The 24,713-nt window shown below is 44.3% G+C and overlaps 1 protein-coding gene across 7 annotated transcripts in view; it reads left to right on the forward strand.

The window, feature by feature from the left end:
* The window catches only part of LOC125328686 (protein unc-80 homolog), a 139,735-nt gene that overhangs the window by 106,963 nt on the left and 8,059 nt on the right, over positions 1-24,713 (forward strand). For 4 of the 7 annotated variants that reach the window (XM_048309724.1, XM_048309725.1, XM_048309726.1 and 1 more), the window contains 12 exons: positions 640-675; positions 990-1,208; positions 3,604-3,804; positions 6,120-6,243; positions 8,561-8,686; positions 10,545-10,668; positions 11,393-11,599; positions 13,147-13,331; positions 14,183-14,348; positions 15,542-15,721; positions 17,170-17,308; positions 19,324-19,380. In XM_048309724.1, coding sequence (XP_048165681.1) covers positions 640-675; positions 990-1,208; positions 3,604-3,804; positions 6,120-6,243; positions 8,561-8,686; positions 10,545-10,668; positions 11,393-11,599; positions 13,147-13,331; positions 14,183-14,348; positions 15,542-15,721; positions 17,170-17,308; positions 19,324-19,380 — 1,764 coding nt within the window. Of the gene's footprint in view, positions 1-639; positions 676-989; positions 1,209-3,603; positions 3,805-6,119; positions 6,244-8,560; positions 8,687-10,544; positions 10,669-11,392; positions 11,600-13,146; positions 13,332-14,182; positions 14,349-15,541; positions 15,722-17,169; positions 17,309-19,323; positions 19,381-24,713 lie in introns of those variants that run through there. The other 3 variants (XM_048309729.1, XM_048309730.1, XM_048309731.1) reach the window with 3 other exon arrangements.

Genomic DNA, 24,713 nt, shown 5'->3' on the forward strand with positions numbered 1-24,713 from the left:
CCCAATGCAGTGTGACTCAGGCATCTTGACTTACATTTCCAGATTTTTCTAATTATCAAACATTCAGCCTCTGATCCAAAATATTTTTGCACTGCTCCAGGTTTCCTGGACTTGTTGCTTCTGTTGTGTTATCATTGCAACAGACATCTGCTAGCAACAGCAGAAGTCTCATGATGTTAGAATGATTACTGATTAAGCCTTGGACATGTTAGCCAAGTAGTTCAGGGTCTATTAATGCATTCTGAAAAAGAAGTAGCAAGACAAAATGACAATAAAACATAATAACCATGCTGAGGTATTCTTTCCACTTGGTGAGCTCTGGTTTTGTGAAACAGACTGAGCACTGGGGTGAAAATCAGTAAAAGTCACTTGAAAGAGAGCAATGATTTTTAAGTCTGAATTTTTCCTTTCAGAACAAGGTCAATAACTCTAGCAATATGTGTTTTGATGGAAGCTGGGAGGTAAAGGCAATTCAGTGTGGTCAGTAACTACGTGTAGGCATCGTTCCAGTGACACAAGACACCATCCTGACCATGATGCATGAATGTCTGGGTTAGAATAGTGTCACTTTCTTTTAGAAAGGCAAGTTTAGGCACTACTAAGTTTCTGTTTACAACCTCACTGTTTCTGTTTTCCCAGGTACCCAGAACAGGGAGCCAAACTACACTTTATCAGGTACAGTAAAATTTTATCCCAGTCTCCCCCAATGAGTGATGAACCGTTCCCACATACTGTTGCTGTGACAGGCAGCCTTTTTTCAGGGGAGCGTATCAAAGGATAGCTCATACAGAAAATATTTACATTTTTAGCAAGACTTGGCAGATTATAACTTCCCTTTTTTGTTTCTTAATTGCAGATGCAACTACCTTTCTTTCAATTGCAGAGGAAAGCATCTGTTGCAAAAACAAGATGAAGAAGTTGCTGTAATCTATCCCTGATGATCTACTGCATATAACGCTTTCTACTGTATCTTACTTTGTATCCTCCAGGGAGAACCTTCACTTATTGGAGGAGGGCCAGGGTCTTCCCCGAGAGGAGCTGGATGAACGAATTGCCAGAGAGGAGTTCAGGAGACCACGGGAGTCACTGCTGAATATCTGCACAGAGTTTTACAAGCACTGTGGTCCGAGGCTGAAGATTTTGCAGAATCTGGCTGGTGAGCCCCGAGTGACTTCTCTGGAGCTGCTGGATGTGAAGTCCCACATGAGGTATTCACCAGGCATTCTGCTTTTACTTGTTCATTTCAGGGGGGTTCCTTTCTTTTAGCCCTTTCTTTTTCATAAGAATAGATGGAATTGCTTTTTGGTTGTATAGTTTTGTCTGAAACATGCAGTTTTTTGGATGTTCCTTAGATTGTACTGATCCTGCTTGTGTATAAGGAAGGTTTCTTAAGCTTTCCCCTGGTCTCATTCAGACCCCCATCTGAAACAGCTCCATCTGGTATATCAGGACAAGTGGCAGCAAGGAGCAGAGCAGATAAGTCTGTCTCTGCAGGACAAGGGGTGCGGAAGCTGCCTACCTCGCTGAATACAACCTTTATCCTCTCCAGTGGCACTGTGCATCAGAGCCAGCAGCTCACAAGCAAGAAAGGCAGAACAACTGCTTTCTAACTGCCTGAAATACAGGGGAGGATGGGACAGAAGGCATTTACAGGACCAGCATCTCAGCATGTGATGCAGCAGATGCACAAGTCTTTTCTTGAAGTGCTGCGCTGAGTCCAGCTCATGGGTTGGATGCAAATGGTTTCACATGGTGCTGACCTAGAAGAAGTTGGGGTTAGGGCCTCCTAGCACTCTGGGCTTGATTCTCCGAATTTGCTCTTCATGTAAACACAAAATAACGTAAGTTGCTACTGAGAAGCAATAACTGGGACAAGAGTGAATAAACCTGATTCTTTTGTCAGTTTTTCATTTACACTAGCAGCTGGCAAATACTGCACTCTTCAAGAGAGAAGATCTCTCATGGTCAGAGGTTACAGCAGTTAAAATGACATTGATTTACAGCAGATAATGAGTTGTGCTCTGATTCTCTTAAGTCTCCTGGAAAGTGCTAGAAATAGCTGCTTTGTCAGGGTTGTGACCTGAAATGCTTAATCATAGTTATCTCTAAAAAAAACAACATATCTCAATCCTTACATAAATTCGTAAGTATCAGTGACATGACCAACAGGATTTAACCACTGTAGGACAAACTCAGTTCTACATAGAGAGCAGATTTATCAGAATGTGATGTGACAGTCATGGTCTTGGGAGGCTGACAGGTGCCATTTCAGAGGCTTCAGAAAACAAGATAATATGCTAGTCACTTCAGACAGGATTCATCTCACCCAATTTTATCCACTTAAAAGTCAAATGTTTAGTCTGCAAGAGTCATAAAGATCTTTTTGCACACAGTGAAAAGGAAGATGCACATCTTACTGTTTACCCCATAGAATTTCCCAGGTTGTTTGTTTCTGCTAGGAGGGAGCTAGATTAATTGAGAGTGATGTTTCAAGTTGGATGAAATGGATCTCACATTTTATAATGCATAAGGAAGTTTTCATATACCATTGCATGCAACTGGTGTTGTATTGCCAACAAGAAGCTTAATTATATGGTAATTTAAATTTCACAGCATTAAGGAAAACAAAGCTACTCCATAGTAGGACAAAGTAGTTTTTAAAAAGGAATAATAAAGAAATACTGGATAAAAAACCATTTTTATACCACTTTTGGTTAATGTGAGGAATTTGTTGTCCTTGATCTTATTAGGCAGATTATAAAGAGAATAGAAATATATTCCATTAATTGAATGCATTTCAGAAAAGCCCCCACAATATGATTGTATTATAGTCATCCAATACAAAGTCTGTTGATGTTTCATGAAATACACAGGTTTCTATCCCTTTTATTAGTAGATGTGGCTTTATTTCTGGTCTTTGCTTACCACAAATATCCAAGTATTACAGATTTTTGTCAAACTGCAAGTGTAAGTTAAATGCTGCCATGATATTTCACAGTCAATACAAAAATGCAAGGCCACCTGGGAGAGTTAGAAAAAGCAACAGCAACACAATCTGTAGAGGTGTTAGGAGAGACAAATCAAAACTGCAGGGAGCAATCCTACAAAGGACATGTTGTGTAAACCTATGGACACATTACTTTTAAAATGTAACACCTGAAAATTGCACGGTGATATTTCCTAAAGTGGTAACACTGAAAAACAAGCACAGAACAAAATCAAATCACTTACTAATTGACAAACAGGTGATGTCCGGTCTGTGTTTCACAGGCATTTGCAATGTTGTAGTCTTACTGCCAGCACAGGTACTTTGATTTTAGCTACACAAATCTGTGATTCCTGATGTTCCCTTGGTGCATTTAATGTCAATGTAAGAGTAATATTTAGACCATTCATGTGTTCTTAAATATAAACAGTGATTCCAGCAAAACAGTCTTAATAGACCATAACTGTGGTATCAGATCAGAGTTTAAATAGTAGCATATTTGACTTTCACATCATTTTCTTTTTACTAGGCTCCTGAATATTTATATGCTAGTTCATTGGCATGTGTATAGAAATGCAAGCTGTATTTATTTTTCTCTTAATGACCTGTGGTTTCAGATTGGCAGAAATCGCACATTCCCTGCTGAAACTAGCTCCTTATGACACGCAGACGATGGAGAGCCGTGGGCTCCGGCACTACATCATGGAGATGTTGCCCATCACTGACTGGACAGCTGAGGCGGTGAGACCTGCCCTGATCCTCATCTTAAAGAGATTGGATCGTATGTTCAATAAAATTCACAAGATGCCTACTCTGAGGTGAGCAGGTACTCTGGAAACCCTCTGGGGTCCGTTTCTGATGTTGCAAGCCTTGAAGTGTGGGTATGTCATCTACCTCAAGCTGTCATGTTGCAGTGAGCCTTTACAACATACCAGAAAATTACAGGTGTTTTTATCTGTGTGTGTGTTTATGTTGACATTTTTGTTGTGTCTTCTGGTAGCAGCATGGTTATTAAGAACTACAGAGAGCTTCCAGAAATGTCATTTTTCTTTCCTGAAAAGAAGTCTTCAGCTTTTTTCCATCTCATTGCCCTTTTAATTAACTTTTGCTGTGAGGTTTTTAATGGAAAGTTAAACTGTAGTAAGAGTATTTTTAGCATGGCAATACTGTTATGTCGTCTGTAAAGACAAAAATAGTCAGGAGCTATGCAGTAGCTTCTGAGTGCTCCCTAGTAAATGGCAAAGAACTGCATCAACTGCTTCAGGTCCATACCACTGTGTGATACACCAGTGGAAGCCTGGTGTATCACACAGTGGCATTATGGTACGTAGAGGCTTTGGCAACTTCAAGAAATATTGACTATGGAGCATTCCTGCTTGGAGGCAGTCTGGGTGGTATAAAATCACTCAGACCTGTGAATTTTCCAGTGATCTGAGTAAAAAGAGTCATTGTTCTTGGTCACCCTCATGGGAATATGTCCTCAATTGCTTGAATGGCACTTCATTGGCAGTCTCAGCTGAGAAGGCAAATCATGTTAGAGAACATCAGAATTATGTCCCAGTAGGAATTAAAGATGGACCAAATAATAGGGAGGTGATCTCTTCTTTCTGCTATCACTATCCATCACTTTCCTTTGGCTAAACTGCTTGAAGAAACTCCACCCTTGTAGGGAATTGAGAGGCAGAAATTTTGGTGCTTCTCTCTCCTGGTGGTTTGACTCTTTGCCATGTCTTGCCTGCTTCTCATTTATTCCTTCTTTCCCTGCTCATACTTTCTCCTGCCTCAAAGGCAGGTAGGGGTTTCTGTTCCTGAAGATCTTTCTTCCTTATGTAAGCTGAACGGATGTCCATAAAGTGAAAATCCTTTTATATTCTCTCTCTTTATGCTTGTACCTATGCTTGGCTTAAATTACTCTCTTGTCCACGAAAGGACAGCAAAGCCACTGGACCAAATGCAGCAACTACATTTAAGCATCACTGAGTCAAGCAGTCTCTTAGAGATGGGTCTGGGTGCAAGACCCCAGGAGCCATCCCTTGGGGTACTCACAGTCAGAATCTTATACACTGCCTCCTGTGGGCATCCACCTCCAAACCCAGTGTCTGCTAGAATCAGTGGATGTGTAAGAACAAGAACAAACCACTATTCTGGAGATTTAATTACAGTGGATGCACAAAGGTGAGATATGTGTTGGGCTGAAGAAGAACTTGCATAGTGAACACTTAATTCCCCATGTGGCTCTGAGAAGTCACCTGAAGAGCTTGACTGGGATATTGTTTAAGGCTTGAGCTAACAAGTTATGCCAACCTTTTGCCTTTCTGTCCCAGTAAATGCAGTCGGATGTTGGCTTGTGAACTACAATGACTGCAAAGAGTCAGGCCCTGAGATGAAGGGTGTGAACCACTTTGATGTTACCTATGCTGTGTCTGCTTATGATTAGGAACGGGAATCCCTTCAGCATCTGGCACAATCCCTAAATGTTGTTTTGGTGAAAAAAGCAAAGTGTCAGGGAAGAAAAGATCCTGGAATTAAGGACTTTGGTGCTGATAGGGAGTGAATCATCCCTCCTGCACAAGGTGAAGAAGATGAAGATTGTGCAGCTGAGCCAGTTTAAATTTAGGGCAGTCTAGGAGTGACACTTGGTGGAGCAGCTGGACTGCAGAGGAGCTCACAGATGGCACTCAGGCTGACAAGGTTTGTTCATGTCAGTGGGAACATCCACAAGCCACATGAGATGGAGGGCATAATCTCGGTTGGGAGCTTGACACAGCAGACCTTTCTCCACACAGGCACACCTGAGACCACTCTGTGGGCTCCCTTTCATTCCTATTCTGTTGGAGGGAAGCATCAGGGAGTGAAATGCAGCTCCTCCACCACTGCTGCTGTGAGAGGTTTGTGTCACTAGCACCAGCCCCCTCTGCTGCATTTCTTGTCTCTCAAACACCCGGTGTGCTCTGTACCTTCCTGAACTGCGTGGGTAAAGCCTTCGCTCTGTCGCACACTCTGTGCTCCTCCTGGACATCATTGCTGTCTGACACATTTCCTCTGTGAGCGTCACTGTGTGTCAGTTGCAGTGTTTGGGCATCTGGTGGGGGGCAGGAGCCCACGGCTAACGGCACCTACTGTTGTATTGCAGGCGCCAGGTTGAGTGGGAGCCTGCCAGCAGTTTGATTGAAGGGGTTTGTTTGACACTTCAGAGGCAGCCTATCATATCCTTCCTGCCTCACCTTAGGTCTCTGATCAATGTCTGTGTCAATCTGGTGAGTAGCCGAGCGGCAAACCCATGAAGCTTTGCTAAACCTTCCCCTGCTGTTGATTTCTCTGGACAGAAGATGACAGTTTATTCCCATTCCTGTCATTTTACCTGTCTCCTTTAGCCCTCACAAGAGGACTCTGAAAGTGACACTAGAGATAGGAAGGTTCATTTTTGAAGTGGTGCATGGGGAGATACAGTGACCGATAGCAGTGGTCAAGCAATTTATTTTCCATTACTTCCCACGCACCACTTTGAAGATCCACCTTTGCCAGACTGAGCTGAGAGTTGAGGGCTGCAAGTTGGAGAGTGGGGTGGTGGAGACTGCACACACCTGGTAGAGACGGGGAGAAGGTGGCACTGGGGATACCTACCGTCCCCAGTGGGGAAGGGCCCTGATGGCTCCATCAGAGGCCATCAGATGCTGGATAGTTAGAAGGGTTTACAAGGTGAATTGACTCCACTATTTGTAATGTCCCTGGCTTGATCTAGTACAGGTTTGCACTGTCCAATATTCAGATCCCTCTCTTAGTAAAGTTTATGCTCCTAAGTGTGTTTCAACAGACAAGTGATATGGACAGAGTGTGCCTGGTCGTTCAGTGATAGACCATAGTGTTTCTGCAGCTGTTACACTGGGGGGAAGCCCCCATTTTAATATCCATGTAACTCCAGCTATTTGGGCAAACAAGCATGCTTTCATTCCATGTGCAAAAATATAAATTAAGGGAGAAAGGCTGCACTAGAATTTTATTGTTATTGGGTTTTATAACATTTTCTCCTTAGAGCACAAATGTTGTAACCTTATCTAGCAGCTATAAAAAACATTTCAGGGTTCAGAAGTGCTCTGAGGGGCTGTAAAAATTTAAAAATTTAATCATTAGTTAAAATGCAATATCTGGTTTTGCCAGGTTCCTTTCCTTCAGGTCAATTCAGCACTCATTACTGCAAGGGCAGGGAAGCTCCAACCTGTCAGAGTCCATAAGACTTCTTCTTCATCCAAGCAGAGTTAGCAGCTACCTGGCGCTAACACAAATCTGGGCCCTCAGACTGCTTAGAATTGTTACATGGGCAGGTTGCTACACAGTTAGCTCAAATAGGAGTTTGGAATGGACTTGCAGTTTGGCAAGCAGGCATGGCAGAGTGAATCACCCCAGAAAGATCTCCAAGGGGCCCACAATAAGAATCAGCCAGTGCTCTAAAAATAGCAGGAAGCTCCACAGTGCTGAGGTGCAGTCATTGTGCTTACATTCCGCTGGCTGGGAACACCAGGGAGAGCTACCAGGAACATGTACTCTTACTGCTACAAGTATTTTACCTTTAGCTGTCAGAACTGGGTGCACTATGAGCTGTGGGAGCATTGACTGCATGGTGTATCATGTGTAGACCATGGAGCCCCAAAAATCAATCACCCGGGAAGGTGAGGAAATATCTCAATGATAATCCATAGTGATATAAAGAAGGAGCTCTGACTCTTTCCCTTCTAAATTGCTCTTTGATTTTCTGGCAAAAACCTGGTTACTACCTTTTCCCCAGGCTGGATTTGGAAAAGAGGCATGCATTCATCTCCCATAAGCTTAGGTATCTGCCAGGTACCTTCTCCCTGTTCCCATCATCTAGATGTGTCTGGTCATGGCAAGAAACAGCCATGTTAAACCTGTGATTTAATTCCTGAGGAACACATCCCAAACAGTACAAATAGTTCTCCCCTAGAAGCGCTGTTTCCTTCTGGTGATTATTCAAGGAGTTCCAGACAACCAGGTCACATGCAGGTGACTCTGCTTCAGACATCTGGGGTCAGTCAGCTGAGAGGAATCATACTTAGAGTTCCCCAAAACATACTGTGTTTGAGAGGAAGGAGAGGAATCTGAACATTGTACAAAACCTGGCTTGGGTCAAACTTAGGACATTAGTTTTCAAGCAAGGGAAGGGAAAAGATGTCCAGTTTCAATGCAGACTTTTTGCTTTGATGACAGATTTTTATTTGTTACAGTTGTCAAATGACATATCCTCCAACTCTAGCTGTTCCACCAGTCCAGTGCTGGTCATTCAGGGCTGGTACTGGGTACATTTATGAATGTACCGGGTTACCTATGCACTCCTCCCATCCTTGCTGGTTCCCTCTTTTCCCCTCCCTTTCCCTGCTAGAACTCCTTCTCCTCACTGGCCCCAGCTCCTGCAAGGACCACTGGGGGGGCTGGTTCTCCTAGATCCACCCCAGCTCAGTGCTCAATGAAAGGCACCTCCATTTCACTGACGTTGGAGGATATGGCATGGATGAAACTGTAAGTAGCCAGTTATGGTGATGTGCTCTGTTTGTATTGCAGGTGATGGGAGTGGTAGGACCCTCCAGTGTGGCTGACGGATTACCCCTTCTTCATCTCAGCCCTTATCTCTCGCCACCTCTGCCCTTCAGCACAGCTGTTGTCCGGCTTGTAGCATTGCAGATACAGGTGTGTCTGCCCTGGCCCACGGCCAGGCCTTTAGAGCTTCTGGTTGAGACACCAACTCATCAGTGCTCTGTTTTCTTTCTGCAAAAGCTGGGCAAAAACTGTGGAACATGCACCAAAATTTAAGGAGAAGCAACATGTAAATTCTCCCTCCTTTCTGAAGGCTTGAACTGAGCTCAGAATTCATCTGTTGGGGCCAAATCTACAGCAAGCATCCATCAGCTTAACACTGCCATTGAAGTCCAGGGAGTTTGGCTGATGGATGCTGTTTAAGGCTCTGACAAGCAGGTTAGGATTGTCTGCAGGATCTAAGGAGTTAGTGTAAGACTTCTGCCACAGGAGGATGGGGCCTGGCCTGGGTTACATCCATGCAAACTTTCCTGTGGGACCATGTGTGTAACTGAGAGTGGAGTTTGTGCTCTTCTGCTCTTACCTGAGCTGGTCACACAGTGTGCCAGCACAAAAAGCCGGGCAACTTGGCTTTTCAGCTGCTGATGCAATGATATCCTTGTTGCCAGAATTAAAAAAAGTTCCAGACTTTTTGGAGATTTTCACTATTCCTTTCTCATAGCAGCACTATAACTTTCTACAGAGTCTTTCTGCCTCTGTGTCCCTTTCCTTCCCCACTGGCATGAAATTAGTCTGAATGGTGACCAAAGCTAATTTAGCTCCAACTTGAATTTTTAAATATGCATTGGTACATCCAGTTGAATACTTAGGCAGGTATTTCTGAGCAGCAGGATGGCTTGGAAAGGAAGGCTTACAGGGACCAACACACAAAGTGGTCCCTCCAAGCATGAGGCACGAAAGGACTTTTTGGTACAAACTGGCACAGAAAGAGAACAGATTTCTTCCAGCTCTGAGGTAATGGTTCCTTAATCAAAACAAAACAAACCACAAAAAAACCCCAAAAAGGCCAGTTTCACTTGCTGTGAAATATTATATATTAAAAAAAAACAAAACCACATACCAAATTAATACATTTTTTTTTAATTATTGGGAACTTTTACTTCTATTATCTTCTTCTCCCTGTTCACTCATTTGTGGGCTTAAATGTAATGAAAACCGAACATGTCAGGAAAAACACAAGTCATAATTCCCAATACTTCCAGCAGAATACAAAACAGAAGTACCTCACACCCCATCAGAAAACATCTCCTAGAATTTCTCAGCCCGGTTCTGCAAGCTTGAGGAGTAGCATTTCACAGCTATGTCTGTAGCAACTGGGATGTTGTAAATGAGCAAAGGTTTTGGTGACAGCCTTTTGAATTACTTCCTCTAAAAAAAGGTGAAAGACCTTTCAATGTAAGCTTGACTGTGTGTCAAAAAGTAAGCATGCATTTTGTTTATTTTTCAGGAGTTCATTCTTTGTGTTAAGAAGGATGACAGGGCAGCACAAAGTGAGGCAGACCAAAAATGTGTTTGGGAATAGCCTCCGTGTTCGGACAGGAGAATATTTAGATAATGTCATTTGTGCAGTTTCCTCTGTTCCTTTTTTTATTCTCTATAGTCTGTGTCAGATCCTGATACCATTCACAGCAGTGGAGAGCTTAGGACTAACACTCAGCTGACTCCTGTGGGATACATCTGATTTTGTTAATGATATTTAAGAGTTAGGAGTCTGGGCTTCTTACATTTGGCTATGACAAGAGCAGGTGATCCCTATGTTACTCTGTGAATTCCTTTTACTCCTGACTAAATGGTCTGAGGACATCTCATTCAGTTAATGCTGAATCAGGTCATCAGAGCTGGTGGTGTACTGTGTGAACAGGGTGGCCAGGGGATCGTCATTCCCTGCAGTGACTTGTGTGCATGATCTGCTGATGAAATCGTTTAATCCTTTTTTATTATTACTGCACAGGCTTTGAAAGAAGATTTCCCCCTAAGCCATGTCGTCTCCCCATTCACCAATCAGGAAAGAAGGGAAGGAATGCTTTTAAACCTACTGATTCCATTTGTGCTCACAGTAGGATCTGGAAGCAAAGGTCTGACTAATTTAACAAAAAGAATTTTTGTCCCTCTTTTCTGACAACTGATGTTTGCACTTTCTCTGCTCTCTGTATTTTATTTTTATTATTTAATTTGGTTTTCTGTCACTGGCAGTATGTCAGCTAAGTGCCCTTTGGGTCTGAGACTGAAAAGAGCCCCGCTGGGAGTAGTTGTTATTTCTTCTCTTTATTTCAGCTGTGCCTTGGTTCTTGAGTCAGGTCTTACACAGATGTGCTCCTGCTTTTGAAACTGGAGTGCAGGGCAAGACAAATCTGTTGTAGCAGAAGTCACAGAGGGGAGCAGAGATCACAGAAATTGTGTGCCCCTGTGGATCACAGTTTGCCCAATCCATGCCACTTGTCTTGCACAAGTCCTGCTCCTTGCTTTCTGCTATAGAGGGTCTTCACTGGTAAATCCCTAAATGAAAGCAAAGAGTAAAGGGAGAGGGGAATGCTAAAAGGAAATGAGACCACTGAATGGGACATTTCCTTGTGCTGTGTGGCTCTATGTTTGTGTGTGTTTGTGTTGGTGCTAAAATAAACTTTGCCTTTGCTTGCAGGAGGAGAAACAGCATAACAAGGTGTGGGGGACGGAGTTTATGCTTAGGGGACATTTGAGATGCACCCCATTTTGGAACTGAACAGAGTCTGGATCTTCTGGGTGTCTATGATGGGATGTAGCCTGATCTTTCTCTCTCTTTCCCCTCCCAATGTATCTCAGACAGCCCCTGGCTGGAGCAGCCTGAGGTCCTGCTGCTGCTCCAGACTGTTATCAATATCCTCCTGCCACCTCGCATCATCAGCACTTCCCGCAGCAAGAATTTTATGCTGGAGAGCTCCCCCGCCCACTGCTCCACCCCAGGAGATGCAGGGAAGGACCTGCGGCGGGAAGGGCTTGCAGAATCGACCAGCCAGGCTGCTTACCTGGGTGAGTGATGGCTTCTACTGACCACTGAGAAGAGACAGAGCTATGGTGGAGTGCTCAAGAGTAGAGTGGAGTGCTCTCTGTAGAGAGCACTAAAGAAAACCATCTCAGGCAGGAGCTAACTGACCTCTTTAGAGCTGCTTTAGGCCTTATCCTGAACAAGGGGCCAGGCCAGAGCATGAAGCCAGGAGTACCTCTGGAATATATCACAACATGAGTGATGTCTGCACTGCAGCTGGAGGAAAAGCAGCACAGGTAGAAGTCGCTCAGTTTTCACACTGCCAGACTACAGCAGTGAAGCCACAAAGGCGAGTCAGACTGCCCATCAACCCCTAACGTCACAGCCTCACTGGCCCTTGGCTATCTAGGGTGAGAGGTGGTGTAGTCTGTCTGGCTGCTGGCCCCACACACGGTCCTTACTGACTGGTATGCCCCCTGCTTGCTGTAGGGTGGTGCAAGATAGTACTGCCTTATCTCCCATCTGACCCACAGGTGAAAGGACAGAAAAAATAATTAAATTGGAGATGCAGCAGCACTGCAGGCAGTCGGGCCTATACGGGGACAGTTTTCTCTCAAAGCACCCCTTCAAAAACAGCTTCTCTGTTTCTGATTTTGTGAGGGCGAGCATTTATCTGAAGATTTATATTTGGTCTTTGTTAACCTGTATCTGAGGAATGGAGTAAAACTGATGAAAAATTGGCAGTTCACCACTGATTTAGCCCCCCACCCAAACAAACCAGGATACAGAGGTGTAATGGCTGAGAAGTCTTGGCCATCCCATTAAGAAAGATGGAGTAGTCAACTTTCCCCCAACAATGTTTTTACCAGACATGGGGAACATGGAAAGGGAGAGATTCCTTGTCTCTCCTGTGATTCAAGTGTTAATCACTGCCCACTTTAATGCAGAGCATTGTTTTGAACTTCATTGCTGTTCATCCCCATTTGTAATGCCATGCTCTTGCTCTTGTGAATTACTACCCTTGGCTTACTGGACCATATTTGTATTTAAATTGCAGTGTGACCATGACTCATGCAGCTGCACTGCTAGAAAGGTTCTTTTCATCACCCTATAAATCATCTGCAGATTATTGTGCTCACAGGGTGACTCTTTGTGTGGATATGCTTGGTCAAGATTTTTGAGGTTGTCTGATCAGCCAGGGCTGTATTCCTACTCTGAGCTGCTTTCAAAATATCTGATTCTGGGAAGACAAAAGAACTCTACAGGGAGGGAGAGGGAAAGCCAGAGCAAGAAAATACAGAAGAACTTAGGTATGAAGTAGAAAAATTTCTCTGGGAATGGGACTGCCAATACTGATCCTGAGGCCTTTATTACTAGAAGGTTGGTTGCTCCTTCCCTGCCATGTTTGGAGACTGATAGAAAAGACAGTTGTGACTCTGAGGTGTGTGGATGTGCATGTGCATGTACATGCAAAGCATGCCTGTATAGGTTTGTGCTCACTGTGGCCCCCTCCCCCATTCTTCCCCCAGTGCTCATGAGGGACACTGGTAACATCTCTGACTGCCCTTTGCTGATGTGTGTTCCCCTGTAGCCCTGAAGGTGATCCTTGTTTGCTTTGAACGCCAACTGGACAGCCAGTGGTACTGGCTGAGCCTGCAAGTCAAAGAGATGGCCCTGCGGAAGGTGGGAGGGCTGGCCCTGTGGGATTTCCTCGACTTTATCGTAAGAACACGGATCCCTATCTTTGTGCTCCTTCGGCCCTTCATCCAGTGCAAGGTAACAGTTGCTTTGGCTCCTGATATTTCACTCCCTGAAGGCAAGATAGCCCTTATTCCCCAGCTGAGAACAGAGGAACAGCACTTCTGGAAGAATTATATATGTATGGAGTGACCTTTCAGAAGTTAGTAGGCCTAAGAACCCTTTGAAACTAAATCACAGAGCTTTTTCCTAGCCAAAGCTAAAGAGCATGTCAGTCATCCAGGTGCTCTGATCCATGGAGTACAGCTAGTCTTAGTTCCTCTGGATGGGGAAAGGCATGTGGACTTAATTCTACAATGAAGACATTCAAAGCACTTGGAAGGAGTGTGAATGTGCTGAACCTGGGAGGATGTTGGCAGAAATCTTCTAGTAATCTCTCTTCTGCATAGAGCTGGGCAATACAGCTAACAGCCAAGAAGGACCACTCCTCTTTCCATCTCTTGGATGAAGGTTCTGACAGGAATTTTGTGGATGGACAAACAGCTACTAGGCTGAGGCATCTGGGGCTTAAGTTAATCACAGCTTCTCACCGGTTACCAGGTAGACTAGCAGATGGTACTCTACCTTATTTAGCCTACCTTGTCTCTTGGACAGACTAAATCATCATGGAGGAAGGAGCTGTCTCATGACAGGATCATGAGGATAGAGCTTAGAATAAGGAAGCCCTCATCTCCATGTACCCTGTGCCACTGAGGTTTTGATCTCTGTTCAGTCAAATATAAGGTTGTCCCTAAAAGACAGGTGGAAACCTCATAGATGGAGTCAAAACCTCTTGACTACAAAGCCTGCTGGCTGCAGGCTCATGCTAGTCTGGAGACTACTCCCTGGGCACCATCTCCCTGCAATGCTAATGCATCCCAATTTTGCAGCTGCTGGCCCAGCCAGCTGAGAACCATGAGGAGCTGACTGCCCGACAGCACATCTCCGACCAGCTGGAGAGACGGTTCATCCCACGCCCACTCTGCAAGAGCTCCCTCATCGCGGAGTTCAACAATGAGCTGAAAATCCTGAAGGAGGCCGTGCACAGTGGGTCTGGTAAGGAAGGCAGGGAGCTCAGGGCCATCAACCAAAGCCGGACAGATGCTTGCCCCTACAGTAACTTGTGAGGCAGATCTGGCCTCTGCCTAAAAGGGGAATGGGGCAATCCACACATACCCTGCCAGCCTTCCCCTGGAGCTTATGCTCAGCTTTGCCACTGAACAGCCAACAGAAGTCCAGTTTAGCTGTGAAATACACCTATTTTTCCACCAAGTCTGAGTCCTATTCCCTAGCAGCTGGCTCTTGCCATCTCAGCTGGCTTGTGCAGCCCTAACCCCAGTGCAGTGAGCCCCTCCATGCCACTGTAAAGCCAAAGCTCCTCATGCAGAAAGGTCTGGCTGCTCAGCAGCAGCAGATCCTCCTCCTTTCTCCTGGTCTCTGATTTTTCTCTACTGTGACATCCAGATCAGCATCCCTGAGCTGATGGGGCACTGAGTTCTCTCCTGAACAAGGGGAGACTTTTCTTCAGTGATGGCCACCCCTGTTGCCACGAGATGGCAGCTGCTGCTCATACATGGCAAGCAGTTTATGTGCTTTGTTCTTCAGAAAACAAATTCAAAAGGAAATGCTTCAGTCTTTTTTCCTTGGCAAGAATTTGCCTTGTTTCTAAATGTTGAAGCTGATCTGTAAAATAGTGGTTGTGAAAATCAGACTGCATAAGTAAAACAGAGATTTTGGAAAGGTGAGGCAAGCAAGGCAGCTGTTTGTGTTTTATCACCTCTGCCACCCCCCGTCACAGTATCACAGAACCATTAAGGTTGGAAAAGACCTCTGAGATCATCAAGTTCAACCTTTGACTGATCACCACCTTGTCAACTAGACCATGGTACCAAGTCCCACGTCCAATCATTTCTTGAACACCTCCAGGGGTGGTAACTCCACCACCTCCCTGAGCAGCCCATTCTAATGCTTAGCAACCCTTTCCAGGAAGAAATTCCTCCTGTCCAGCCTGAACTTCCCCTGGTGCAGCTTGAGGCCATTTCATCTTGTCCTGTTGCTGGTGGCAGGGGAGGAGAGGCCAACTCCAGCCTGGCTCCACTCTCTTGTCTGGGAGTTGTAGAGAGTGAGAAGGTCCCCCTGCCCCACTAGTCCAGGCAGAATGAGGTGCCCAGTGTGACAAGAATGCTTGGCTTGCTGTTGATTTCTAGTGCCATGAGTGACTTGGGTTTGGTTTTCCCCCTCTTGCGCAGCTTACCAAGGGAAGACATCTGTCAGCACTGTGGGCACCTCCACCTCTGCTTACCGCCTGAGCCTGGCCACCATGTCCCGCTCCAACACTGGCACTGGCACAGTATGGGAGCAGGACAGCGAGCCTTCCCAGCAGGCCTCGCAGGACACGCTGAGCCGCACAGATGAGGAGGATGAAGAAAGTACGTGGCCACTGATACTAAGCCCCAAACAACTGAGGATGTTTTCTTGATGCCCAGAGGCTGGCTGGGAGGGGAGCACAGTTGCCCCTGTCCCAGTATGAATAAAAGGTTCACAGGAGCATGAGGTTGAGCAGCTGGTGTGGCTGGTATACATGGTGTTAAAATTTGAGTTGTAACATACCTCCTCATTGCCCTCTGAGCTATGGCAGGGTAAAGGGAAGGGCACACGGAGGATTTTAGTGCCTGAGATGCGGGCTGATGTGCAATCATCACAGTTCTGACAAGGCATTTGGCAACCAGGCCTCTTTTAGCCATCATGACAGTGGGCAGGGGCTGTGGCTCTGTAGTTAGGATCCTGTTCCTGCAGGATCCCCAAAAGCATCAAACAGAAGGAGTGAAAATGGGGGGCTCAAAAGAAAGGCCCATGCAGTTACACCAGAATTGCCTTTTGGCAAAGAGCAATTAGCCAGAAACTTTGCAGGTTTAGCCCAACTTTATTTTAGCTGGGTTCACCACTAAACTTTGTACAATCCACCCAGAGCTGTATTGCTTATACATTGTTCAGATATTTACTCACTGTGGCAAACTGTGGTTTCAGCCTCAGATTAATTCTGAGCCACTGTGTGGAACGGTAAGTGCCATCTTCCTATCTGAACTGCAGCATTATTTCCTCAGCCCTGCCTTGGATAAACACTGCCGTAAAATATTTCAGTACATCAGAATAGGAAAAGGTCAAAAAGAGAGGAACTTATACAAACCCACCCCTTTGTTTTCTTTATTTGTAATTAAAAGTTGTTGTGGCAAAAACCACAATAAAGTAATTTCTCTCTGGATACTTGATATAATTTGAAACAGCACTGAAAATTTCAAGCTGTCCTGATTGCAGTCCAGCTGTCTGCATAGTTCTGTTGCAGTATGATGTATTTGAGTCAACTTATCCAAATTTTTGGTGATATTTTAAAATGCATGTCCTGAAGGGTGTTGAAGGGTGTCAGTTCTGCATTTTGCTGTCATGTATTTTGGCTTTTTTGTCACAGTGCTTTGCTAGATCGTAGAAGCAGTTTATTTCACACCAGGACAAGGTCCAGTTACAACTTTTATGCTGGAAACACTGTATATTAACAAGCAATTTATTAATCACAGGATTAATTCCCTAGTGGAAGCTGGATTCCCCAAACATGTTTTCCTGAGAGCCATTTAAGCTGAAAGAATACATAAATCCCTGCCCCATGTTTGTCAGGTTCCTCATCCTGCAGGGGTTTATGTGTATGTCTTTCTGCACTGTGGCTGTAAAGTCTAATGGAATATTCCAATTTTCAGGCTTGGGCTCTTGGTAAGTGAATGCTGGGTACACCTTTGGCATCCTGTTATCTCTTGACAACTGTCAAGATGCAGGTGGGATTTGGGTGGTTGTTTCCTCTCCTTTCTGTTTTTTTCTCTCTTTCTAGATGACTCCTTGAGCATGCCCAGTGTGGTAAGTGAACAAGAAACATACCTTATGGGTGCCATTGGGAGGAGGCGGTTCTCCAGCCATCTCTCCAGCATGTCTGCACCTCAGGCTGAGGTGGGCATGTTACCCAGCCAAAGGTAACAACATGGGCTTTTCCCCTTTCCCATTATATTAACAAGAGCATAAATGGCACAGGTACATCAGAGATATGGGATAGTGGAATTGGTGCCAACATAGTGATGCTAAATTTATTCATCCTGGAATAGTGTTGGACCAAGGGCGCAGGACTGGAAATAATGATTTTCCAGGATGATCTGTGTTGCGTAGGGTCCATAAGAACAAGCTGTCATCCACAGCAACCTTCCTCTCAAGCAGTTTCAGAAACACTCAGCGTTATTATTTTTCTCTGCTACTACTGAATAGCAAAAGGAAACATGGTTTTGGGGTTTTCATTAAACCGGGGGACCACACCCAGTCTGTGTAGGGGAGTGGGGAGGAATCTTGAGAAGCTGGGAGAGGGGAGCAGAGGCAGTTTGATTTACTTTGTTTTCTTCCGTGTGTTCTTTGTCCTTCCTAGAAGAGTAACTAGCTCATCGCAGAAATTAAACTCTATGTTCAAAGATGGGATGTAATACTGTTTTAAACCTGAAATACTTGTTGATACAAATAACATTGAATGCCTTATTCCTGGTTGACATGGAGTGGTGAGAAAGAGCTTGTTGGGAAATGTACATCTTTAGAAGATGTGGAGAGAAGTTTTGCATTTAAATGTGGGGGTTTTTTCTAAGTAAGCAATGTTTATTGTTTTATTTGTCCGTGACATAGTTATCCAAGGATATCTGACAACGGACAGATTAATTTATGTTACTTCCTTTGAACCTTTAAAGAATATATTCTACATAATGTCTTGACAACCCCTGGAAAATCAAACAATATTGTTCCCTCCCCATTCTTGCTTGGAATTAAAGAAATAACATTGATAGATGAAGGAAAATTAACAGCTGTGGTATCTACCAGCAGAGATGGGAGAAGTGAGTTACAAGAGAGAAGTTACACAGATTTTATCTGTGAGTTTTCACAAAAGGACTTACAGGAACTCATTTGACTTTCAAACTCAGTTGATTCGGTCCCTTTTTTCCTTGAAAAATTAACATGCAAGACTCCATTTTCCTCAATCTTTCACTACCATCTTTAGTGCATAAACTTCATAAGAGTCACAGCTGACTGAGAGCAATGTTTGCTTTGTGCAATCCCAAATCATGGTGATGCTGAGAAAAAAAGACTTTAAGTACCACAGAGCTTCACTCTCTACTTTTTAAGTACATGGTATAGCAGGAGAACCACTTTTCATGTGGGTAGGGGAAGGACCAGCTCAGCAAGCATAATCATAGTCCTCGACGTCATGCCTTTTGAGTTTATGGATGGTCTCTGGGCTTTCAGACTGCCTCACAAATGTAAACTAATTAATGCTAAGTAAAGTTATTACTGCTTTCCTGCTGGTAACCCAGCAGACTACTTTCTTTCTTTCTTTCATGTTTTTCCTATGGCCTGAGCAGGCTGCTCCTGCCTGATGGCTGCATTGCAGAAAAGCATTGGAATTGTGTACTCCTTGGCCAAGACCCTTGCCAGCTGTTTATTTACAGTTTCATTGCACTATGAGACCTTGTTTTCCCCATGTTTGTCCTTAGAGTTGCACCAGAAGGAGAGTGGTCTGTAGCTCATGGGAGATAGATCAGACCTCCCTCAAGGAAGAAGTGGCTCATGGGGAAGGAAAAAAGCTTTCTATGAAGCTGAAAGTAAATAGAACTGAAATAAATCAAAATGCTGCAGGAAAATAGCTTTGAAAACAGTTCCCTGCCTTATTTCCTTTAGAAACACATCCTGTCCAACTTCTCAGCTCCCCAAATCTCAGCAGAGACGTAGAAGGCTTCATGCAGTGTAAACTCCCTCTGAAGACTGCTCCTGTTATCAGATGTTCTTTCACCTCCTCTGAGTCATATATGTGCTGTTGAGCATGTAAGACCGATTAATGTTACCGTCCTTTTTTTACTTTTTTATTCCATTGATATTTTCTTCCCTTGAAAACAGAGACAAGCGCATGCTTTTTGCATTTTCTTTCCCTAAATTCTTAATCTCCCTGCCCCTCCTGCAGTGAACCTAATGTCCTCGATGACTCCCCGAGCCTGGCCACTGAGGGCAGCCTCTCTAGGTACAGTGTTAACACTACCTGTCTGTCAGTGTGTGTGCTGGGAAACAAGCTGTTTCCGACCTTTTGTCTCTTCCCCTCATCTTTTGTCACTCTCTCCATCTCTGTCTCTTGTGGCTCATCAATATTCAGGCCTGCAAGTCAAAGGTGTAGTAACCCACCTTCAGTTTTCAGCTTTGATTGCCAATAACTTTGAGAAGGCTAAGGAGAAGGGGAAAGAAAAAGCTGTAGTGAATGAAGCAGCAGGCTGGCCTTTCCCCCTTGTTTAACAATTGCTTGAAAGGCATGAGAAAGATGATCCACGAGGCATTAGCTGTATCCTGTTATAAGCATTAGTCTGGAGGCCTATGTAAAATGGAGACATCTGTTTTTTCATTCATCTCACAATGCTGTCACCACAAAAGACTTAATATCAAGCTGAGTTCTTTACCATTCGCTGATAAAACTAATTATGGTAAGTCCTGTGGAATATAGTGTTTTGTGGGTGCTTTACAATAATTCTCATTAGTCTTGCAAAGCATTTTCAATTCTCAAATGACAACTTAGAAATCTTGCAGGTGGATGCCATAAATACATCTCTAAAATGGCTCTGTTAGTGCTGCAGTTCAGGTCTAGTTGTTCCCCATTACCCACAGACGGGAACAAACACAAATGGGTCAGGAGGGAACTTACAAGGGAAGCCTGCACCTTTAACACCCAGATCAGTCATGTTAATCATTCTCCCTGCTCTGCTGCTGTGCTTCCACCTCTCAACCTATCCTCTTGAGGCTGGAGAGTTGTTGTTAGTCCCAAGAGCATCTGTTTCCTCCCAGGAGAACACAGCCCCACACATTGGCAACACAGAGGATAACTCACTATTTCATTCCTGCACCAGTGGAAGCAGTGGATATGTTGAGAGGCGTTTGCGTGAATGGTTTCTGTTTCATTAGCTTGGGTTTCAATGTTGGTAGTGGCTTTTTGGGATGGGGACAGGCTGCTGTGTTCATTTGTTCACTCTCTTCAGTTGACAAAAGGAGTTTATTGTCGGTGCTATCACTGAGCTTATTCCATGCAACATGGTGTCCTTCATGTGTGTGAACCCTTCTCTGGCAGACCAGTCTCTGATCAGTTAGGAAAAGACACCAGCTTCTTGGCAGAGGCAGGGGTATTGTTACCTGGTTTTGTGACAATGTAAGATTGCATGGTCATCTGGGCTAAAGAGCTGAAGAGAAATCATTCAACCAAAGAACTTCCATGTTGTCCCTTTAGCAGCACTAAAAACTCACCACAGTTGAGGAAGAGGACAAAGGGGAAGGTCCTGAGGTAATGTCCTGATACTCAGTTACATCAGTGTTGATTCTGAAATGTTTTGATCTTGTTAAGTAGGGGCTAGCCACTCCTAATTACAGTGGTGAGGCTGAGCACTATGAGACACCTAAGTCAATGAACGTGTTCAAACACAATAATTTATTTTGAACCCTGAAATGTAATCAGCTGCACAACGGGTTCCTACTAATTCCTGTCACAAAAATTTTCTCCAGGGACCAGGACACTATCCTCCACCCTGCTCTAGGGTACAGAGCAAATGGGTGAGCAGATGTACTTGGGAATCAGTTCTGCTGAGGTTTATTATCCTTTTCAAGGAGCGGGCACATGTCTTAAGGACAGGCATCAGGGCTGCAAAACCTTAAGAAGCCTTAAGAAGGAATGAAGACACTGCAAATGTGTCTAAAAAAATTAGATTAGATCTCTGTGAGGAGAAAAAGATGTTTCAACTGCATTGTTAAATGTGAAAATTGGATTCCTCCTCTAAAGGACAGCAGTAGTAAAGCAGATGTTGTAGAAGCTTATTGTGCTGTGGGGATTATAGGGCAGAGTTAATTTGTTTTTTACATTCAGGAACATTAGTTTTGAATAAAGCAGGCTTCAGTTTTTCTTATGTAACTTTGATTTTGGCTGCCGCACAATGATAACTTTTTAGGATCACCTTCTGAATTCAAAAGCTGGTATTTAATCATAATCAAGATAAAGAAGTAAACAGTATTTACTAGGGACTAGACCCTTTTGGAAGGTAGGAGTCTTAAATAAACAAATTGTGACAAATACAAAAAAGAATAAAGTCTGTTTCCCTTTGTTCTATAGCAATTAGACCCAGCCTTGAAAAAAAGCAGGGAAGGCAGGAAGGGGAGAGCACTGAAGTGCTCAGACAGCTTGGAGTACAGGGCTGAGGAGCATCGTGATCTGTTGTGGTTATAATCTGAGAGGACAGGATATTTTCCCAAATCAGAAAGGAAGAAGGTGAAACCACTGTAATGGAAATCTATTGCACAAACACATTTCCCTGTAATGTTTGTGCCTATCCTAGCTTAATGGTTCCTAATAGGAAAAATCAGATTGAATCCATATTGCCAGGGCAATTGCAGCAGCAGGTTTAATGCTAACTGGGCTGGGATGTGTCTGGAAATACAATATATTTAACCCATTTTCTGCTGCCTTTGTCCACCAACCATCTCATTCATATGTCTAGGGACACAAAGTGTATATGCTCTACCATGATGGTGTGGCAAGCACGTACATCTTTATAATAGACATTTAAACTCGTTGCTTCCTTTGTCTCTGTTTTGTTTTCTTCTTTCTTCTTTATCTTTTTTGGGGTTTTTTTGGCTGCGTGGTTTGGTTTTAATTCCTGAGCATTACTTATTTTACTTGCCAACCCAACAAAGTTTGTTTTGGCCCCCACTGTGTGACTGCACTGTCATTCCTTGTAGCACTGGTAACATGCATCCATAAACTTGGGTTGGTTTGATCTTTGGCTCACCTCTGCCCTACATAATGGGAGTAACATTATTGTGCAAATAAATCCCTGACAGAGATACTCAGGGAGCGACAGAGAGTGTTGGGCAGGAAAAAAATCTTGTTTCTTATTCCCAAATAAATCTAGATTATGTCCTTTAGAAAAACTACTCTTATAGATCACATTTCACATTGCCATGGGGAGGAAATGTACTGTCAGCTGAAATGGCATCTGATTCAGTGTTCCTTGGCTGGGTCCCGCAGGCTATCAGAAAAACAGTATATTCCTGGTCAGGTCTGGTAAACAAGGAGAGACAGAAAAGGAGGGAGGGCAGGCTGCACAGAGCCAACCCTCTGCCTGCCATGCTCGTTTTCACAGAAACAAGATTGGTAGTTCTGTTCTTTGATGTGAAAAAAACCCCTCACAAACCCTCATGAAGAGAAAGCTTGTATCTGAAAATTCAGTCACTTGTCTGAAATTTGTGGTCTTTATGATTCTCTCTCTCTTGCTTTCCTTCTTCAAAATGTGGGGATACAGAGCAAAAAGACAGCCACAGCAGGACTGTGTTGTGCACAGGCAGCTCTGCAAAACGCAGCTGCTCTCAGGTCCACCATTTCCCTGCAATAGGTATCTGCAATTTCAGCTTGTAAGATCATCCCAGATTATACCAGTTTGTGTAATGATTCAGTACTGGAAGTAAACGTCCACCAGCTCACTTAATTCATTTCACTTATGTTATTAAGCCAGGCTGAAAATCCCAGACTCCAACAGGAAGACACGAAGTCCAGCCTTTTTTTGCTCACCTATTGTTTGTCTTCAGTGCACGGGAATAGTTTTTACCTCGTGTATAGCCTATGTGCCCTCACGCAGTCCATATATACCCTTTATCTAATGAATTTTTCAAGTGTTTTCATATCACATGTGAAGTGAGTTTGTTTCAGCACTGTAAACAGTTTTGTACTGAATATAATTGCAGTCTTTCTGCTGCAGACATTAATGTCTCCTTACTCACAGAACTAAGAGTTACCTTTCCTTCCTCAGAAGTCGTAACAGTATTCTCAAAGCTACTCTAGTAGAATTTTTTTTCCCAAGAACTTCTCCAGCTAATTCCTACTTCATTCACACATTGGTAGCCACTGTAAAAACTTCTGGAAATTCAGAAGAATAAGTTTTTATGTAATCCTAGAAGCAGAAGATTAAGGAAATTCTCCAAGCTGTAACTTCAGGTAGTCTGGATCACAAATATAAAGACTAATTTAAGTGCAGTCTCTTTGTTTTAATAAGGAATGATGTGATGCTTTTGGACTTACCAGTCATATGTGCTGCAGTCAATGTCTGGGTCAAGAACATAGTCTTACTAACTTGGAGGTAACTCTGAGGTCTCTGCTTATCCCTAGGCAGGTGTTTGTGTGGTGTTTAGGATGCATGGTATGTAAAGCATGTCAATATCCTATGGAAAAGCTGGCATATATGTTCCAGGGACTGGTGATTTCATTTGGAAGACCTGTCTGAGGAAGAAAGGGACTCAAATATATCTTGTTCTGGCTTTGAGCTTGCTGAAGCTTTTTCTCTTTTTCCAAGGCAGTGCAGCTGTGGTGAAATTGCTGAGGGCATGCCCAGCATTATTAGGCTGTAGTCTGTCAATCAAAAGATAAAGAGCTTCAGGGTCCCAAGATGTCTCTCTTCTTGAAGTTGCCCACTGTCTCCCCTGCAGAAGTGACAGAAACATGGATATGGTTCAGTGCAAAGTCTGGCTTTAGCTTAAATGAACAGGAGGAAGGAATAAGACTTTCAGATCAGGGAACCAAACTTTGCCCCTGTCTTGGTTTGAAAGACAGGTGTCTGCCAAGGGAGGCGGGAACCTCCTTTGGAATGGAGAATACGACCCCCTTCCCTCCAAATTATAATAATTTTGAAATTAAGGGGCTTCCAGAAAAAGATATGGGAAAATGAATAACAGTTCTTTACTAGTATGTATGTATGTATAACAAGGCAGACAAACAACCACAACGGCAGCGACAACAAACAAACCCACAAACCCAGTGCCAGCCTCTCTCGGCTGTCAGGCAGTTCTGGTGCAGTTCTGGTGACAGCCGGCAGGGGCGCTGGTGGCTCCCGGCCGGGCGGCGGGGGTGCAATGGTTCCCCCGCGCCTGCAGGGGGCGCTGTGGCGGGGCTCGGCTGCATCTCCTGTCACGTGGTGATGGCGGACAGGTTGGATGGCAAACATGGGCTGCAGCAGGAACCTTGGAGCAGCGGCTGGAATAGCAGGGCAGGCTCACCCGGAGTAGCAAGCAAGAGGTAGCAGACACTCTGCAGGTGTAGCAGGGGCCATGGGGTGTCCCAGCAGGCAGGGGGGGTGTGTTACAGTGCAGCAAAAAAAGCCCGAGGCAGTGGCAGAAAGCAGCAGAGCTGGGCAGTGGCAGCTGGGCTCCTCCACAGCAGCTGCCACAGGCAGCTGGGAAGACGTGCCCTCCGGGAAGGGGGAGGGGGGTCAGGGTCCCGGTCTTCCCCTGAGGCACCTGAGCAGATGGCAAGGGTCCTTTCCAGTGAGACAGTGTTCC

The sequence above is a fragment of the Corvus hawaiiensis genome, chromosome 7 (assembly GCF_020740725.1).
Source record: "Corvus hawaiiensis isolate bCorHaw1 chromosome 7, bCorHaw1.pri.cur, whole genome shotgun sequence".
Taxonomy (NCBI): domain Eukaryota; kingdom Metazoa; phylum Chordata; class Aves; order Passeriformes; family Corvidae; genus Corvus; species Corvus hawaiiensis.